Source organism: Cynocephalus volans, chromosome 6, assembly GCF_027409185.1.
Source record: "Cynocephalus volans isolate mCynVol1 chromosome 6, mCynVol1.pri, whole genome shotgun sequence".
NCBI lineage: Eukaryota > Metazoa > Chordata > Mammalia > Dermoptera > Cynocephalidae > Cynocephalus > Cynocephalus volans.
Window position 1 is genome coordinate 38,455,645 of NC_084465.1, and position 21,442 is coordinate 38,477,086.

Consider the following 21,442-nt stretch of genomic DNA (forward strand, 5'->3'; position numbering starts at 1 on the left):
TTTATACCCAACAGAGAATATATTCCTTTCAAACACAGATATAACATTTATGAAAATTTTATGATCATACTAGGCCTCAGGGGAAGCCTCTGTAAATTCTCCCCAAATCAATATCATATCATGCATGTTCTCCAAGCATAATGTAAAAAAATTGTCAATCAATCAATGATGAGGGGCTAAAAACATATTACATGGGATAAGATGAAATTATAAAAGACTTAAGAAATGCTTAGAATCAAATGGAGCTAAATGTCAATTTAAACTGGTAAAAAGGCAACAGGATGGAGGGGGAGAAGGATAAGGAAGAGAAGAAACACAATACAAATATGGAGAGAAAAATTGCAATAAAAACAAAAAAGTTGAGAAAATAAACAAAACCAAATCCTTATCCTTTTTAAAAGATTAATAATACAGACAAGCCTCTGCCAAGACTAATCAGGGAAAATAAAAGTAGAAACAGGCAAATAAAATACAAAAGAAAAAGAAAAACCATAGATGCAGTATGTATTTTTTTTTTTTTTTTTTTTTTGGTGACCGGTAAGGGGATCGCAACCCTTGGCTTGGCGTCGGCCACACCGCGCTCAGCCAGTGAGCGCACCGGCCATCCCTATATAGGATCCGAACCTGCGGCCTCCGGCCTCGGCGCTCCCAGCACCGCACTCTCCTGAGTGAGCCATGGGTTCGGCCCTGCAGTATGTATTTTTAAACTATGAAATAACTTCATGAAAAACTATATGTAATAAATTTTTTTAAAAGCATGTATATTAAACATATATAGTGCTTAAAGCAAAGCCTACTATTGAGATATATGGGCATAGTCGTGTATTGCTGGTGAGAATATAATCAATCATAAGCAGCCATTCTGGAGAGTGAAATAGCAAGAGATACTGAAATCAAGCATATATACAGCCCACTGGCTTTCCTAATCCTTCTTATCCTGCTGTACTTTATCTTTGTTTCCACAACATTTGCTACTTTCTAATACACTATAAAAACACACACTTATTATTTATTTATTTGTCTTTCCTTCCTGCTAGAATGTAAGCTGCATAAGGGCTTGGGTTTTTATTTTGTTCACTGATTATACTAAATCACCTACAACAGGGATTGACATGAAATGGAAGTTCAGTATATTTTTGTTGAATGAAGGAATGGATGTAACGCAGATGGATGGTTGAGGGTAATGTGGGTACAGCAAGACCAAAATCAGAACTTCAGGGTAAAAAGGAAAAGAGAAGAAGTGGAACCAGAAAAACTGTGGGCCTGATTGGAGCCACTAAATGAAACAAGGATTGAGTTCTGGGAAGGTGAACTACAGAGCAGCAGGAATAAGAGAAGAACTGGTTATAAATAAGGTTGAGAAACAGAAGCCAAAGATCAATACTTGGGAAAGCAGGCCAAGAACAGGAGTTTGGAGGAGTGAAGCTAAATCAGTCTCTCAGATGGGAGGCATCTGGCTAGAACTGATCATGGGCCAGCCATACAAACTGAAAGCTCTACTTAGCAGCAACTACTACTCAATGTACTGAAAAAAAGAGCATCCAGCATTTAAAAAACCCTGATAGAGACAGCTCAGGTTATTTGGTCATGCAAATGACAATACCTAACAGCAAATAAAATAACACTATTTCTAGCCAAAACTCTCACCTGGGAATGTTTACCACCTGCTTTTCACTATACCTAGTGAATACAGAGTGTAATGCTGTTAAAATTGTGGTTCCTCGTCATTGATGTGATTACCATTAGGTAAATCAATCGTTGATAAATCTATTATTTGCTATCATTAATTAAACACTCTTCCTTTCTACATCACACACACACTAATTACCAATAATTTACTGAATAAGTAAATTTAAACAACATCATCAGGAAAATCCAGGAAAGAAAATCATGATCAAAAAGAAGGCAGGGGTTCATATAAAGTCTAACTTGGAAGATTAGTGAGTTTTGATGTATAGCATTTACTTTCAAGATTCACTTTTTCTTTATTTTTAAGTATAGCAAAGATCAAATCTAGAATCATACCAACAATCACTGCAGAAACACTTAAAAGAACTAACATATTTCACTGTATACTTTGTCTTTAGTTCAATGATGCATCTGGGTATCCTAAAAGCTTTGAAAGTAACTGTGTTCAAGTGGTACTTGGTTGCCTGAACATAGTAAAGGTGCTCTTCCTCCTCCCATACCCCACACCCACATAATGGTACTTCCTTCAACAATCAAGCTTAATAATTTCTAAATCAATTCATCAACCAAGTTATCCATAATAATCCAAGATAATTAAACAAACAACAATAAGGGCTGAGCCCTTGACGCACTCGGGGGAGTGCGGCGCTGGGAGCGCAGCGATGCTCCCGCCGCGGGTTCGGATCCTATATAGGAATGGCCGGTGCACTTACTGGCTGAGTGCAGGTCACAAAAAAGACCAAAAACAAAACAAAACAAAACAAAAAACAATAAGAAATATTGTATACAAGGGAAATAACGTGACGTGTAGAATGGAAAGACAGAGGGAAGGACAGTACTAAAAAATTTAAGAATGAGGAAAACGGGTGGTAAAGGCAATAAAAATTAACCCCCAAAATATTCATTTAGCATTTTTCCACCTAAAAAGATTTTTGCACCTTTGCAGTAAGAGCAGAATTTATGTTGCAAACTATTCCATAAAATACGTTTTACAAACAACTTGGGAAGGGGATGATGGTTCCCTTTTGCAAATCACAGATTTCATGAAGATTTTCCCTCATGAACATAAGTGGGCAAAAATGCAAATCAGCAGTCCTTAATGCTCCAAAGGCTCTGATTAGTACCAGAAGTGCTCCTCTTCACAAATCATCTAAAGGGCATCCTCAAACTGTTAATGCTACTAAACTAATCTCCAAAGGTCAATCACTCACTCCCCAGGATTCCTCTAAAAACATAAAAGGAATATATAACGAACATCTACAATAATTTTCTAAGTAGAACTCATTTTAATTTACATTACTTTAAAAAATACACATTAATACTTTAAAGGAAGGTAGAAAATCAAAATTAAACCAGTACCAAAGAGGCATCATAATCAACAAGAAGCTGGAAATCAAAGGTAATAGATGCAAAGCATTAACTGGAAATTTGTAAGCTATAGCTCTGATTCACCAATTCAAATATTTTATTGACTGCTTGTGTCTGCATGGTAGTGTTCTGTGTGCTCGGAGGGACACATAAGAAAAACATGGTACTAGTATTGCTCAAAATCTAGAGAGCTTCACTTCCTTTTTGCATAGTTTTAAAATTTGGCTCAAAAAACCCTGTCTCTCTCTCTGCTCTTCCAGCCCTAATCTTCCCTTAATAAAGGGATCACACGAATAAGTGATCTAAGAAAAAAAAATTAAGAATTGGGATAAAATAAGTGAGAAAAGAGGTCAAGGGAACTGGTACTATATATTATCTCAAAACGTGTACATTTTCATGAGTGAGGGAGCCCCCACAAAAGATTCTCAGAAATTGAGCATCCCCATGAAGGCTTATTTCTCTCATGGAACCTTGAATAAAATACAAATCAACTCAGCTCAAAATCCTTACATGATCAGTTATGTATCTGTATGAGCCGAGAAAAAGAGGTGGAAAGATATAGACCAAACTGCAAGTACTGATTACCTAAGTGAGATGGCATTACAGGAGTGGAGGGGATACTGTAAATTCCTTATTCTTTGACTTGTTACAATGAGCATAAATTACTTTTGTAATTTAATAGGATACCCATAGTGTGTGTGAATTAAATAAGACAGTATACTTAAATTTCTTAGCAGAATGTATGGCACATGGTAACACTCATTATATAAGTTATTGATAACAAAAACTGAAACCCTCCAGTTCTCAGCTGGGAATCCTGGAGAAGATGATTAAAATGTAGGAAGAAAACAAGCCCAAGGATGGGGAAATTAATCAGCTTCCTCTGATTATTTTTTATAAAGAGCCAAGGGTAAGAACTCAAAGGAATAGTTAGCAGTTATATCTTTACAGGCTTGGCTAAGAATCGGTTTAACATGATCAAAGGCATATGAAACATGTTTTTGGCTGACCTGATATAGCAGTGAAGTTCTTAAAAGAATGAAAGTATATACAGATTATCTACATTTTGCTTTGATGTATGACCTGGTTTGGTATATTGAATTGTGTCCCCCAGAAAGACATGTTGAAATCCTAACCCTTGGTACCTATGAATGTGACCTTATTGGAAACAGGGTTTTTGCAGAAATAATCAAGTTAAGACAAGGTAATAAATACAATGTGTATTTATGTATCCTTATGAGAAGAGGGAAATTTGGACCCAGAGATACAGATACACAGGGAGAAGCCCACGTGAAGACAGAGACAAGATTGGATTAATGTGTTTACAAGTCAATGACAGTCAAACATTGCCAGCAACCACCAGAAGCAAGAGGAGGCAAGAAAAGAGTCTCTCCTACAGACTTCAGAGGGAGGATGGCCCTGCCACACCTTCATCTTGGACTTCTAGCCTCCAGAACTATGAGAGAATAAAACTTCTGTTGTTTAAACCACCCCCTTTGTGGTACTGTTATGTCAGTTCTAGGAAACTAATACACCTGGTAATAAACGAGTAACAGGTTTAATTTTAAGCTAAAATTTTAAGTAGGTGAAGTTTTTCTTCCCCATACCCACATTTCTCTGTGTCTACCACATTTTCTACCTTTCTTGCACCCACTATTTCACCCTTTTGAAAGTCATCTCAATATTTTTAAATTTTATTTTTTCATCAGAAGAAAATGAGAATACCATGTTTATTGTAATAATTCAACATAACATTAAAACAAAAACAGAAAGACAGCTATGATATAATTGCTAATGATTTTCTCTATATTCTAAGGTTTTTTCTTATGCTTCTACAAGCAGCTCTCAAGGTATGGCTAGGGTACCCCTAGGGGTTCCTGATATCTTTTCAGGGGGCCTTTAGAGCAAAACTATTTTCATAAATAATAATTTATTTTTTGCCTTTTTCACTCCACTCTCTCCTGAATCTACACAGTGGCACCCCAAGGCAACATGTTGGGTGATATCAGAACAGACTAAATGCAGAAGCAGATATGAGCCTCCAGCTGTCTCCTATTCAGCTGTACACTAAAGGGACTTGCAGAAGTATAAAAGCAATGTCACTCTTTTTACTAATTTTTTATTTGAACAACAGTTATTTTTCATGGTAAATATCAATAGTTAAATCCACACAAAAGTTTTGGAGTCCTCAATAATTTTAAAGGGATTCTGAGACCAACAAGTTTGAGAACCACTGGTTTATATTAGCATCTATTTTTTAATTGAAAAAATTGAATCAAGTTATACCTAATGTTTACACTTTTCCTTTTCACCTAATATATGTTGGAAAATAATGGTAAGAATAGCAACACTGAGTCCTCACTGCTCCTAAAGTCCTGTGCTGAGTGCTTTGTGTGAATTATTCCATTTAATCCCTACACCAACCCTATGAGGTGGGTACTAAACGTACATCCTGGGCACTTCTGATGCAGGTAGACCACACTCAGAAATACTCACTTGCTATGTGACCCTGAACAAGCACCTATCTCAAGGGTTGTTAGGAGAGACTTGCTGGTTAGCTCAGTTGGTTAGAATGTGGCCTTATAACACCAATGTCATGGGTTTGGATCCTGGTACTGGCCAGTTGCCAAAAAAATAAAATTAAAAAAAAATCAATTTGCAATTGCTGCTGGATCGAGCACATTATAAAAAGAAAAGGGGAGGGGGTTGTTAGGAGAATTGAATTAATTTATATTTGTAAAGCATGTAGAAAAATACTTAGAACACAGGAAAGACTATAGAAATATTTGTCAGTGTTTAGAAGGTATTTAAAACTCCGAGATTGAATGTAGTCACCAAGGATGGGCCAACAAGGAGAAAGTCAACAAGGAGACTGTAAGATTTTAGGAGAACTAAGAGAGCATGTTTTCCTAAAATCAAATAAATAAAATGTTTCAAGAACAGCATGATGATCTGTGTCAAATGAGAGGCCAGCATATGGAAAGAGGCAGTTTGAAGAAAGAGTGAAACAAGGAGTGAGAATGGCTCAGAGGCCTGCAGAAAACTACAAGGAGTAATGGAAACAGTCGAGAGAGCAGAATAAAGTCGGAGACCATACAGTCAACTTTCAAAGGAGCAGAAGATTTTAGGGAAAGGAGGTGAACAATGATCTGGAAGCAGGCATGAGGCGCAAGGGAGACCACTAGCCCACATGAGGCCTTCACGTTCCCTTCTCTTCTCAGCCCTCCCCCCAGGACCCCACCAAAACCTCCAAGTTCATTTAGTCTTCCTGACTGAGAATGCCTCTTCAGGGAATCCTGTCTAGGCAAAACAGCCCCCAAAACCAGGCTGGTCAAGTCTAGGAGTTTTTTAGAGGCTTATACCCACACCAGAGGAAGCCCAGACTACTAACAAGCAGAATAGATAAAAACTCCATGTCTGCCCTGAAACAGATCTACTCACCTCAGGATTCTCTAGACTACTGGTTCTTAATGGGGGATGATTTTGCCCACCAAGGGACATTTAGCAATGTTTGGAGACATTTTTGCTGTCACAACTGGAAAGTTACTGGGGTGGTGGGTTGCTACTGGTGTCTAGTACATAGAGGCCAGGATGCTGCTAAATATCCTACAGTGCACGGGACAGCCCCCACAACAAAGAATTATCTGACCCAAAATGCCAATAGTGCCTGCTTTAGAACAAATGACCTTGGGGCCGACCCCGTGGCTCACTTGGGAGAGTGCGGCGCTGGGAGCGCTGAGGCCGTGGGTTCGGATCCTATATAGGGATGGCCGGTGCGCTCACTGGCTGAGCACGGTGCAGGTGACACCAAGCCAAGGGTTGCAATCCCCTTACTGGTCACAAACAAATAAACAAAAACAAACAAACAAACAAACAAAAAGAACAAATGACCTTGGGCAACAGGAGCTTTTGAGTCCTTTCACACAGGCAGACTATCCCATCCCTACCAATTTATCCACACCAGTTCTGACAGGGCATGGCTAAGGGGCCAGGCCACAGTCATCAGCCTTATGAATTCCCCTCCAAATCTACTCAGTTAGAGCCATAAAAAGATAGAGGAAAAACCTGCGGCTAGCTAAATAGTAGAAGTTAAAAGGAAAAAAAGAAATTGTGTCATATAATTAAATGTTAAAGAGGCAAAATCACCAAAAATGAGAACAAGCACAAACACTTTTCCTTAAATTTGAGAAAGGAGAAAATGCAACCCTTTTCATTTTGAATAATAAATAACACTTTACAGTGAAGTTCAAAAGTCAGCATGCTTTCTTAGCTCTACCCACTGCTAAAATAGTCCTTCAGCAGTAAGGAGCTTCTGCATTCTTGATGGCAAGGAAGCTAATTAAAGTGAGCTTTTTTGAAAAACATCCTGGGAATTCAAATCAATTAATGTGTTGTTTTAAAAAATGAAAAGCCATGAATCTTGACATTAAGGAGTTGATATGTGTTTATTTCATCAATATTTCACTGACACTACCAATATTTTATTTGATCCATAAATACAATTTTGGGCCTTGGAAATGTAAGAAATTTTCTACAGCTGACCTTCCTAGAATTCCCTTTTATTCTTTTTCAGGATATATCACCAATTAACAGTTTTCTCTTCTTTAATTTTTAAGAATGACTGTTTTCTACACACAAGGCATTCTAACTGTTGTATTTCTGTTTCCACTTTAAAATCTGCTCTAGGAAAGCTTAAACCCATGAATATGGGAAGAGGAAGGCTGCATCTTAATGAAAAATTAGATCCTCTTGCCTAAAAGTTTTATCAGCAGGCTGCTTGGAATCAACTGCTATTTTATCAGAGGAAGTTTTCCAGCGAGATGGTTTATGTGCATGCTGTTAAAGGAGTAAGCCCCTCATTCAAATCCCCATTTATGCATGACCCATTACCTGAGAAGAGTCAAACAAGTTAGGCCTGACCACCAATTGTCTCCTACAAGGCTGCGGCCACATGCAGCTTTAACAGACAGAAAGGTATTCAACCTTCCCTCCTCATTTAATAAAAGGAGTTTCTGAAGGGAAGAGCACTTTGAATATCACCATTCAAAACACATCTCCACCATGTCTGATGGTGTCCCTCACAGGACTATTACAACAGTAGGGCCCACATCTATTGGATGCTCCATAAACCCAGAGAAAAGGCAAAAGGTACTGGTATTTTAAGAATATGACAGATTTTTTTGGAAATGTAATGCAAGAAACAAACATACACAGATACGAACATGCATAAATATGCATGTGTGTTTATGTATACACATATGTAGAAAGAGAGAGAGAGATTACTTGTTTGACTGATTCATTAAAAAAAAAAGAAATCAGAAAATCCCAAAATGTCCATTAGGACAAGCAAATTACAGTATAATTATACAATAGAGAAAAAATAGGGGAAAAAATCATAAGCATGCTTACTATCTGCCAGGTGCTTTCTCATTATCTCATTTAATTCTCCCCATTAATTGTCCTTTAAGTAAGAATCATTATCCCCAATTTATAGAAGACTAAATGAAGCCCATAAAAGGAAAATCAGTTGCCTTTGGTTACAGAGCTAGTAAAAACCAAAGCTGAAATTCACATCCAGGTTTTAGACTCCCTGCCCAGCACTTCTTCCAATGCATCCCAGACTTTCCTCCAAGATCTATATTTGGGCTAGGTCAATGAAATATTAAAAAACCAATCAAAGAACAGATGTATTGATTTTAATCATGGGAAATTTTATACGTATATACTGAAAATGATGATAAGCAGAATGAGACTGACAGAAAAAAATGGAATTAATCAGAATTTGTTTTTCGTATGAAGTTGCTTAAGCATATAATAAAGAAAACCACCAAAATCTGCTCCTCCATGCATACCTGTTCTAGACTAATTAAGGTTAAGGAGAGGTAATAAATGTAAAACATCTTGTTAAAGGCTGAATGTGCTAGGCCAGGTTAAGATAAAGAAATACCCCATCCTTCATAGCCAAGGTGACTGGCAGAGTTTCTTTCATATATCAAGGATGGAATTTCTGCGAGTTAAAAAGCTTTGAGAGCAATATCATGTGTTTGCAGAAATCTCTCTCTCTCTTTTTTTTAAATAAGCACTTATGCTACATAGCATTCTTTAAATTCTTCCTTCAACCAAAAGAATTTAATCCTGGGAGATCCCCTTTGCGGTGACTTTGCCTGAAGAGCATCTATCATCTTCAGTCAAACAGAATTATGTCATAATCTTCCTACTCTTGTTCCTCTCCTCAGGCTACACTGTTGCTTAATGGAGTAGCCAGAACCCTAGCATGGGTCTTACCTGGGACTTCTCACATTAAGCTGTAACTTGCAGAAATAACCAGAGGCGGGCCTTGGGTTGCAGGCTCCTTCCTCCAAAGAGTAACTGAGAATTCACATGAGTAACTCCCATTCCAGAGACACACTGAGAAAAGGCTCACTAGGTTTGCACAATCCTGTACTCAAATTCATAAGCTGAGAATTGGGCAAGATGCTGCTTTTATCCTGCCTCTTGGTTCTTTCACTGTTTTAACAGGCAGTTATCTATGTCTCCTAATTCAGGAATACAGCAGAAGAATAAAATGTTGGCAAAGGTTTTCTGAGATTGTTTTTAAAAAGAAAATGGCTTACAAACACAATTCACACTGGTGTCAGTTTCTTTATGAAAAGTGTTTCTTACTAACAAAAAAAAGGTGAAAGTAAAAGTTTCTCAACTGACTTCCCTTAAAACCACTGTTTTGTTTTAAAGTTACATAATAATAATCTCCCTTGGTTCTCTTTTGTTTTAAAATGCTCATCTATTTCCTCTCTTCTTAATTCTCATGTTGACTATTACTAATAAAGTATTCTGATTCAAGAATCTAGGAAAATGCTTGAAATGACTACAAAAGGATTTACGAATACAAAATATATACAATAGGATACATAATATTACTAAATTTGAGGGTAGCGATTTGACCCATAATTTACTCAAATCTTCCTAACAAACACACACAGAAAAAGTCATTTTAGCTAAAATGGCTGATCTCATTATTGGCTACTGGCTACAACCCCAAAGGTTTAATAATAAGGACAACTACTGAGATTTTTAAAAATATGCCAGTTACTCTATTAAAAGCTTTGCATGTGTTATCTCATTTAATCCTCATAACAATCCTAAGTGGTAATTATGAGGATTACTATCGTTATTTCCATTTTACAGATGAGGAACCCAAGGCACAGAGAGCTTGAGTAACTTGCACAAGACTGTTCATCTAGTAAGTTGGGAGCTAGGGCTGAGCCCCAGGTGGTCTGGCTCCAGAGTCCATGGGACCATCACACCATCACTGGTACTATCTGTATGGCCATTCAGTGGGTTCCCACATCTCTAAGCCAGGTGCGTTGCCACTGATCCCAAACACAAATTCAAACTCACATCTCTCATCATTTTCACTGCTTCCCTGGTCCTCCCGAGTCTTCTGGCACACATTGCTAGCCTTCTTTTGATGTAGACCAAGACATTGGTGTCTCGTCCTGAAGAGGAGACATAAAACACCAAAAATTTTTTTAAAAAAGAGCTTTCAGTTGAGCAGCAAGAAAAAAATTGAGGCCATTTTGCCTTGCTCTTAAAGGAAAACCCTGGAGAGGACAGACTACTCCTTTGGCTTTTCCTTATTGCCAGGAGCACTGACAACTTTGTTAATAGTAGAATGAATACAAAGTAAAGTAAAAGTATTTAGACTTCCAAAGGTCAAATCATGTGACTGACTACCAAATCCATGCTTTTGAGTTAGGATGTTGAATATTTGATAATAAATAAAATCATCTGCCACTAAGTGCTAGGAAAATGAACATACCTACGTTGCATTCAATTTATAAGCAAGAATTCCACATTCTTCAAGCATGCATGCTTTTTGGTAAAGATGCAAAGAGGTGAATCTCAGGTTGCATCCTGATGAACTATTTTTTTTTTTCATTCTTCACATTAAGTCTGGAGAAGCCTCATCCTGAACTTCTGTTTTATATTATTCTTTCCCTAACACTAGTGACATCATAATCATCTCCAGGTCCCCAAAGCAGTCAATTTTAGATGGCAATGTAACACATTCCAGATATGACAATAGAGTATGCAACAAAATGAAAAACTACCCTGGTGTTAGAGAAAGCATTGACAAGCTAAATAGTTATAACAATAGTCACTAAAATGGCTCTTAAAAAGTACATTAACAACTTCTTATCTTAATCTTTTATTTAATTATATGTCTTTTTGGATATGTTTCCAGACCAGTGAGAACATGCATGTGCTTAATCCTCAATAAAATTACCATGTTTGAGAAAAATATGACACACCTGTTATAGATTAAGTACATGCATAATATGCAACTATTAAAAGATGTTAAGACCAAAGTCCTAACATTTCAAGTTTTAAACAATGAAAACAAGATGTGTGCTGAAAATTTGCCAAGTACCTACAAATTATTTTAAAGATGTGATTATATTTTTTGGATAGATGTAGGCAACAGGTTGAAAGAATTTAATTTAAAGAAGAAAAGAAAAAAAATGTCCTAAGTTGTATAATAGGTTATGTAATTTTATGTATTAATTTACATCTAGTTCCGAAAATCGACTTATTACTACATGTGTTCAAAATGCATTGCATTATACTGTTTTTAAAAAAAAGTGAAATATAGATGGTGGTTAGAGACTTGGTTAATATATATTACTCACTGCAGAATACAATAAACACCTGTGTATCAATGGGTTGCGTGGACACACTCATGTATAGCAGGCTGTAATACAAAGATCTTCCTGGCACTTTAGTCACAGGGACTAATGCAGTCAGTTTTCACACCAAATCCAAGTTCAACATTAAAATTTAATTTTATAATCTCAAATATTTTCCAAGTTGCAGAAGGTAGAAATGAAGTGAGAGAAATTCCACCTTAAGGAAACAACCCAAATTTCGGTTGGACCATAAAAACACTCTCCTCCCACAAGGATCCCTAAGTTTCTGTTTAAACAACCAACAGAGGGATGAGTCAAGGGGCTCAGGAGATTCCAGAAATGATTTTGTTGTCTTGTTTCTATACTGTTCCCCCAAAATATCACTGACTCTCAGTTTAGTATACTGAAGTGAAAGTTCTCAGATTTTAAAGAGTTATCTTAAGTAAAAAAAGGCATTATTTCTAATATAAAAAAGATAAATAATTAGGAACTAATGGCTCTTTCTCTCTGGAAGCCAATACCAGTGTTCCTTAAATAAGAACTAAGTGCTGATACAATCATCAATAATTGTTATATTCTTAATTGCTTTATTTCAGTCCATGCTGTAGAAGACTTATAAAAGCTTTGATAACACTAACACTAATTTAAGTTCTGTTTCCCAACTTGGATTTAAAATTTATAGGACAGAAAAGCAACTGATGAACAGAAATATTATGCAAGAACTCTAAGGAGAAAAACGGTTACCATTAAACGTTACTGCCATTTATTTCTGGGGTTAGGAAGCTATAGGCAGGAAAGAGAATGTGGACATAAACAATAATGAAGCTGTAAGTTAATTATGTAATTAGTGCTCTTGTTGGAAAGGAAAAACATTAATAAAAATCAAGGAAAGCAAAAGCCAGTATTTGTTCTCATTCGGAAAATCGTATTTTGAACTGGACTGAAAATTTGCTCTGATTAATCATTTTATAATTCTCATCTCCCAATGTGTCAACCTGGAGGAAACCTTACTATGCTGGGCTTCATACTGGGATCCATGATGCTGCAGCTGCTGAGAACGCCGATAACAGCCATCTCCAGCCTTCAAGGCCTGCTTAAACAGTTTTTCTGCTTCAGCAATGGTTGTTGCTTCCTCTTCAGCCAAGAGAATATAAGCAGTTGCACACCTGTCCATTCAGATAACAGCCACCATCAATTACAAATCCAAGGACACGGTAATATACTGTAGGAGTTCATGCAGAAGGGCAAGGAGTTACACCAAAACATGCAGAGTGACCAACTGGTTCATGCACCCATTTGTAGTTGTTGACACAAAATAATGGTACAAAAGAAACACCTGTATTTTAGCTTGAGAGACAGGATATGTAGTGTTAGGAGAATGGGGCTCACATATGGCTTCTGCTCCTTATTAGTGTGTCACTTTGGGCAAGTTATTACTCTGCCTCCCTGATGAAGAACAACACGATATCTATTTGTTCGTGCGTGTTGTTGTGAAGGTTAAGTAAGGTGATGCATGTAAAGTGCTCAGGACAGAAGCCACCATGTGGTATGTGCTCAATAAATGTCAGCTAATGACTGTGATGATAATAGCTGTTATTAAATATCTCCTTCTGACACTCACATAGTACCATATATAGGTACTATATGTAAGTTTACTTATGCTTACTAAACACAGCTTTTCTTCCATCTAAGAATTTCTTCAGAGTGAGAAATTCATTAAGTGAAGTTATTCATTGAAAAAAAAACAGTGCTTCACCATCTCATTACAGTTAGCCTGGACTTTCTGCTTCAAAGAACATTAGTAGAAGAATTACAGATAGTGTTATTTCTGAAGAGCTCAAAATCTGACTCAGCCACAATAGCTAACAAGAGTTAAATCTCATGCCTTAACAACAATAGCTACCATTTGTTGCTTAGTATATATTAAGCACTGTACCAGGCACTTAACATATATCATCTCATATAATCCTTTCAACAACCCTCTAAGATAGGAAGCCAGAAAGGATAAGCAGCTAACTAATGAACAAGGGGAGCTCTTGGAAATTTAATCCTTCCAAATCATATAAAAAACAACCCACTGTCAAATAAAAGGAATGTAATAGGAAGTGGTGAGGCCAGAGCAGACCATACAGGTCCTGATCTACACCCATCCCTTTGCTTTCCTTCTCCACTGCCTCTCCTGTGGCCACTTCCCTACTTATCGCCGTCAGACCATGAGAGAGAAAATAAACAGCAAGCAAAACCAAATGGTACTTTTACTATTTATAAACTGCAACAGCCAGCTAGGAAAAGGAGGCTGAACTTAACAGTTAATGTGAGGTTTGGTGTTACTAGTAAATCTTAGTCTTAAGTAGGTGTCTTATAAGTTCTTTAGCCAATCCCTCTAATTTCAGGCAGGAATCATTAACAGGGCTTTAAACTGAATGTGGTGAGGTAGGGAGAAAAATGCCCAGAAAAAAAGCTGTAAAACCAATTACTGTGGAGGGCAGTATATATGACTTGGAAAGAACAATAATGATGCTGAAACTGTCCAGTGATTCACTAAAGAAAATAATTGGGATAGGCATCAGAAGAAATACTTAAGGATTCAGATGCCGACATATAAATACGGGTCAAGGGTAATAAAGTTGAGATAATACTGAGTGGTAGATGCAGTATCAGAGGAATTAGCTATAAGACTGTAGTTGGTGGGCTGGGAACTCAAGAATGGTTGGGGCTCTCTTGCTTGCTTTGCTTATTTATATTTCAAATAGTACTTTTAGGAGGAGAGGCAGAGTAGCACTACTGGTCAAGAAATATACAGCTATGTGGAAACTCATGAGTTTGGGGTAGAAACATGCTAAGAGCTTGTGAGTGAAGGAAAAAGGAGAGAGCAATAGAAGTACTGATGGTTGGGGAGCACAGAACAGACTGCTCAGCTCGATGGAAGATATAAATGATGCAACCTCGTCACAACACAATACACACACAGAAGCAAGAAAGTGTGGTGATGGGGTGTCAGCCATCCAGATATCCACTAGAAGTCTCATTTGCTTAGAAGTAATGCACCCAACAGGTTCTTGACTTACTTTGGTAACAATTTTATCTCCCAGATGGTAGAGGAAGCAATTAGGGGAACTTCAACTCTGGACCTAATTCTGACCAAGAAGAAAAAAATAGTTGGTGAAATGAAAATTGATAGGAACATTCAGAGAGAATTACTATGTCATTTTGGAGCTCAGGGTAATCAAAGAGGGTAATCAAAAAATTCAAAGAAAAGAGGCATGATTCAATGGCATGAGACTCAGAGAAAAATGGTTTAAGAGGGTTGCGTAGCTTCCAAGTGTTCAACTGTTAACTGCAATCACAAATGATCCTCTCAGGAAGAAAGGAGGAGAGGCACTTAAGTAAACAATGGGTCTTCACAGAGATCCCTCCCAGGTCAGATTTTTTAAAGGACACGTAAAAAAAGATGGAAAGAGAGCACGTAATGAAGGACTGTGAGAGAGTTAAATAAACTTATAAGAATAATTTTAAGAGAGCTAAAACTCCAAATTAGCTGAACTTGCAAAAATAAAGATAAAACAAAACAAAATACTAAAGACAACCATCTATTCCTTGTTTTTAAATTATGTTTAAGGCTCTGTCACCATCCCTATTTCTCCAAAACCACTTCAAAAACAAAAAAGACAACCCAACAACATCATCAAAACAAGGAAGGTTTATCGTTAATAGCCGTAGATAATAAAGAAAAAGCAAAAGTCTCTTGTTCCTAGCCTCTCTATCAAGGAGAATGATTATCAGACTGAAAAAGGGAGAAGAACTTAAACTCTAAAATGGGTAAAAAGATGTAAGATAGCAAATAACTGATCCATTCTAAATGAATTCCTGTACTGGGATGGGCAAAATCCCAGGAAGCCAATAGACCTTGTAGGCAGGCCATGAAATTGCTCTCCATGGATAGTTGAGGAATCACAAAGAATGGAGAGGTACTAGAAGAAGAGAAGACAAATGTAGTATAAATGTTCAAAAAGGGGAAGATAGCAGACTTCCCAAACCACAGAACAGTGATTTCAAAAGATATTCTAATGGATTACTAAACGGATGGTCTCCAAGCACTTTAAAAAGAAAGTAGTGATCACTAGAAGCCAGCTTAAATTCACTAAGAATATATAAATCATATCGTGCTAGCTTAATTTGCTCTATTTGATTTACTATAAAGATCTGTAGCTACAACTGGCACTCTTAAGATCAAAATGGAGAAATATGGGCTGAATTACAATGTAACTGGGTGGCTTAGTAATTGGTTGTACAATACCAAAAGATGGTGATTCATGAAGACATGAACCTAGAGGGTAGTTTCTATATGTCATGTCATGGGGTTATATTCCTGGCCCTGATATTTTTCTCAGAAACATGGATGAGCAGAGATATCAAGAGAGCAGGCATGTCAAATTTGTAGATGACAAACTGGAAAATAAATATATCATGTGATAGAATCAGAAACCAAATATATCAACTGGTTACAATGGCAGGATTTCCAACTCTTGAGTGAATCTTTTTTCTTTTTCCTAAAGCCTCTGGAGAAGATTCTGTAACCCTCTTCAGAAAAATCATAAAATAGTTTAACAATGACCACTTGGCAAGGATAGTGTCGAGGTGATTCAAGCACCAGATGGTGGTTGAGCTAAATGACCTTTAAGGTCTCTGCCAACCCTGAGTCTTTATGACTCCGACTTTAGTAATCTTTCTCATTTTCTGAGATTTCCAGAAGAGATTTCCCGTTCTTTCTTGGTAACCCATAGAATATTTAACAACACTGAGGACAGTATTTTCTCTTATCTTTGTCTAGATCTTGAAATATTTTTTAAATGTTATTATTTTTTCACCTAATGTCTTTATTATATCTCCTCCCAGCGGAAATTCTACCTAGATAATGTGATAGTACAGATGAACATTCTATATCTGAAAATTTTTTCCTGTCAAAATGCTTTAGATATGTAAAGAATTGTATTTATTTTACGTCCTCACAATATCCCAGGGATAGCCCTTGAAGAATTTAGGATCACAGCAAAGACACTGAATTGCTCTCTAAAAGGACTAAATGATAGCCCCCCATGGCTGTCCTTCATAAAAAAAAATGTTTTTAAAATAATCACCCCAAATAGTCCTCCAGTTCAAATTCATAGTTTAATATACGTATCCCATCAATGGCAACTTGAATATGTTCAGCAAAGGATTAGATTTCCTTTTTAACAACAAGATTTTCCCCCACTTACTCATTTATCTCCAAGGCTTCATGAGCTGCTGAAATCCTAGCTTGGGGGTTTCTTTCTCTCCAGGCTTTCTGCATTACTATTTTAAAAAAAGAAAAAAAGCAGGTCAATCAATACATATAATTAAGAAGACTCAATACAGTACAATAACTAAAGTAATAGCTTTCAGTTTAAATTACAAGAGAATATTCCATTACCAAGAGGGTCAGCTCAAAGCTCCAAAGTCACACAAATACATTCTAATTTGCTATTCTGTTCGATTGCTAATATCAAACCTTTTTTGTGCTAATAAAATTATATATCTAAGTCTTATATACTAAAGAAGTCAAGAAAAGGCACTCTAACAGAGATTTTATATTGCTTTTGCACATTATCTGCTGTTAGAGAATATACATTACTTTACACATTTTGAGATGACATTGCTATGAATCTCTCCATTCTAGTTAGACATAATTTCTATCGATCATTTTCCTGAGCACTTGTTACAGGCTCTGTATATTAGAACACTTTGAAACCATTTGAAGATGTGTCTGTTGGGCCAGTAAAAAGTACTTTAGTTTTTTGCTTATCATGTAAACCTATTCCCTAAATCTGTCTGCAAGTGCAGTTTTTATAAATCAAAGCAGTTTTGCATGTATTGTGGAAAGCTCAATGCTTGGGAATATTTTTGTACTATGATGTTCCAACATGGAAGAGTACCTTTCGAAAAAAAGAGAAAAATCTCCTTATTTAATTTGTTTTATAAATTTGTACTTTATGTCAGTTTCTTAGGAGCATATAGATATTCCTTTTTTAAAAATATTTTTTTCACCTATTTACTTTGACTAATTTAGGTAATACAAAATATTTCAGTAGGATTATTTGGAACTTAAGCAGTGTGAAATGCATGCTAAACAAAGTTTTCTCTGGGATGGAAAACACATATGGACTCCGATAGCCAAGGCCACGTCCCCATTCAGTGCTAGTGAATCTATAAACAGGCATATAAGTTACTAAAATATATTCATTAATTATTTGGATTCAGTGAAACCCAATACCTAATTAGAATATAATCAAAGAGATGAGACCCTTCATACTATCTCAACTGATAATTTAATTAGCTTCATATATAAGATTTATTTTTCTTCAAAATATATAAATCCAACTTAGATTTATTTTTTAAAATCATATTTTAAATTATAATGAGAGGACTAATTTCTACATCAATACTTCATTGTGATAAAGCTTTGTTTAAGAATCAGAATTCTGGGTTCCACTAGTCAATCAACAATTTAATATTTTATTCATTGGGGTTTTTATAGAATAGATATTCTAAAGGCAGAAACTTTGATATTTAAAACAAGCCAAAAACTCCTCCCACTCAGCAACTGTCTGAAGGATTTTCCATACTTGCATCTGCGGGACGCAGATGGTCCGAGTCACAAGTAAAGAATGTCTGGTGGTCCTGAGCAGACAGATTCATGTCATAGTAAGTCAGAGGTTCTCGTCCAGTCACCCAAGTATACCTGTAAAGGGGAAAAAACATGGCCAGACACTTTTGAGAGAGGAAAGCAAAACCTACAAAATATTAAGCTGCAGAGAAGTTGAAATACAAACTTTTAATGGAATACTAACATAGCTTTGCACTAATAAATACAAAAAATATTTTAAAAAATATCATCCTAGTCTCCCTTCAGGAATTATACCAGCAAGAAAGAAGTAAATGTATTTTCCTATATTTTTGTCTTAAAATTTTACTAGCCCTTGCTAATGAAAACCTTCCCTATTTAGTGTTAAAAATAGATACTTCCCAAAAGCTATGAAAATGCTAAATTGCTTAATTACTTTGCTAAATTAAATTCTAGCATAACTGCTGTGGCATCTTTATAACCATGTTCTAGGTAAGCTTCAAAATGTTTTGATTTTATAATACATACTGAAAAGAATAATTAATAGAAAAAATTCTAAAAACTGTACATTCTTGTATATTATCCCCATTCCAACGCTAAAATATTTATGAAACAGAAAAATCAAAACATTTGAGGATAGTATCAAAAAATGGAAGCACTAAAAAGACTGTTACAATGACCCCCCAATGAACCAGCAAAAACATTCACTGTTGTCTTTGCTCTCTGAACCAGACTCATTTGTTATCCAAGCTGTCAAAATGCTTACCTATTATATTCAGCACCCCTAAATAAATTCAGTGGATTTCGCCATACTTTGCATTCTGCAACAAAAAGAAATATGAAAATGTTACATATAAGTTCAGTGACACTACAAGCTAATTAATTCAGTAAAACACCCTTCCTGGCCATTTGATAAGATAATTTTATTCTCTATCCTTTTCATGGGAAGCAACATGGAAAAACTCTGGGTGGTTAATCAGAAAACTTGGCTCAGGCACAAGGACTTTGGAAAGTTTTGCCTAATCTCTCTGGGCCCAAGTTTCCTCATTTGCCAAATCAAAGTATGTGCCAAAATCAACTAGTTCGTAACTTTTATAGTTATTTCAAGAGGTCCAAACAGTTTCTATGAATTTACTTCTAGGCTGGCTGGTTACCTCAGTTGGTTAGAGTGTGGTGTTATAACACCAAGGTCAAGGATTCAGATCCCCGTATAGGCCAGCCGCAAAATCAATCAATCAATCAATCAATCAATAAAATAACAGGTAAAAAATATAATAGGCATAAGTACATGTACTTTCTATTACTTAAAACATATCTCACAATAATGTTATACATGACAAACTAAATTTAAGCTTTAGAGTATAATATGCAAAGAGCCTTAAATTCTTAATTAGGGTCTATGCTAATACTGATTTTGTAATAATTCATCAGATTGCTTTTGTTTTATGGAAAAGGAGTGATAAGAAGATTAATAAAGTTACCATTATTGTAGGGAGAAATGCTATGAAAATAAATTGTTTTAAAGCATTTTAACATAATTTACTTACACAGACAGATATACGTAATCATACTAACATCATAATGTTAGCAAGTACTAATAAATTGTATATCTCTTCATTATTCAAGGAACACATAAACTTAGAACCATAGGACTTTAACTTAGAAAAGTCAATTATCAACTTTCAGAATGTGGTACATAAGCATTTGACTAATGAGCTACAACTATTTTTAAACATTATATGATAAAGACTTTCTAGTGATTCAGAATACTAGATTTCTTTGGATGAATAAGGTTTTATTAGAAAACAAAATCAGTTAACAGTACTCAAAACATTTGTGTGTGTGTGTGTGTGTGTGTGTAACCATCCAAAAAACACACCCAACAATACATGCATGCAAAGTAAGCAATTAGTGCAGAAATCCAAAGAACATTAAAAGCCATGTGGTGATTCATTAGGATTCTACTTTCAGTCCTTTACGTTCAATATCCCTCCTTTTTCCATCCATCCATCTACCCACCCACCCAATGAGCATTAATTTGAGTACCCAGTGGGGGAAACAAGTAAACCATCAATTACAATACAGTATGATAATAAACATGATCTCTATAGTTCCATTAGCAGCAGTCCACAGAAGACTCTCTAAAGTACTACGGGAAAATTGTATATAATCTCAATAAGTATTTGTTAAAATAGTGAATGAAGAGTATAAAATAACAAGAATACATATCTTTATTTAAAGAAAATGAATTTATCTTTAAATTAGGGCAGGTAGAAATTAAAATTTACTCAACATTTATAAAAAATGGCCGTAAATTTTTTGTCACTTAGCTTAACTTGCCATGTAAGAAATCATCTTTGCTCAATCAGTTCAGCATCTCTGAATTTTGTTTATGAGAAACTGAGATTTAATGGCTGTCACTTCATATGGCACTAACTACAAAATGTGGCTTTCATTAAATAATTACTTTTTCTCTAAATGTAAAGTCCTTTAGAGGAGTCATTAACACACTGACTCCAGATCATGGCTTGAAACACACTGGTGAACCAAACAACCATAATCCCTGCCCTTGTGGCTATTATGACTCTTAGGACTTCATCACTGCCAACCCTTCCTCAGAGAATCTCTTTCAAGATCCAAAGTGCTCTTCTCAAACCTTCATGAACATTGCAAGGTTTGTATTTACCATATAATAAACATGCACACAGATGTATGTACAAGGATGCTCACAGTAGAACTATATACAATTAAACAGGGAAATTTGGGGAGATGCCTCTCTCTCACTGAATTTCATCTGAAATATTAGCAAAAAGGTTGTGGCAAATATTTTGTCTCCAACAAATACATTATACTGCCTGGAAGGATAAACACTGTTCAAACATCAATTGACAAATTACAAAGAAAATTGCCTTCAATTAAAATTTCAACTCTATCATATATCAGATGCAAATGAAATTACTTCTAAACAAAAATAACTCCAAAGAGAAATAGTGTGTATACCTAAGGTATTCACTGCATAGCACCTAAAGATGCTACCTTTATTAGGAAGTGCCAC

The 21,442-nt window shown here is 35.9% G+C and overlaps 1 protein-coding gene across 7 annotated transcripts in view; it reads right to left on the reverse strand.

Annotated features, from left to right (window-relative positions):
* The window catches only part of ST7 (suppression of tumorigenicity 7), a 270,032-nt gene that overhangs the window by 78,187 nt on the left and 170,403 nt on the right, over nt 1-21,442 (reverse strand). For 5 of the 7 annotated variants that reach the window (XM_063100971.1, XM_063100970.1, XM_063100967.1 and 2 more), the window contains exons 4-9: nt 19,154-19,208; nt 18,389-18,504; nt 17,003-17,078; nt 14,813-14,881; nt 12,756-12,910; nt 10,456-10,553 (exon numbers count right to left, since the gene is read on the reverse strand). In XM_063100971.1, coding sequence (XP_062957041.1) covers nt 10,456-10,553; nt 12,756-12,910; nt 14,813-14,881; nt 17,003-17,078; nt 18,389-18,504; nt 19,154-19,208 — 569 coding nt within the window. The remainder of the gene's footprint in view (nt 1-10,455; nt 10,554-12,755; nt 12,911-14,812; nt 14,882-17,002; nt 17,079-18,388; nt 18,505-19,153; nt 19,209-21,442) is intronic. The other 2 variants (XM_063100973.1, XM_063100972.1) reach the window with 1 other exon arrangement.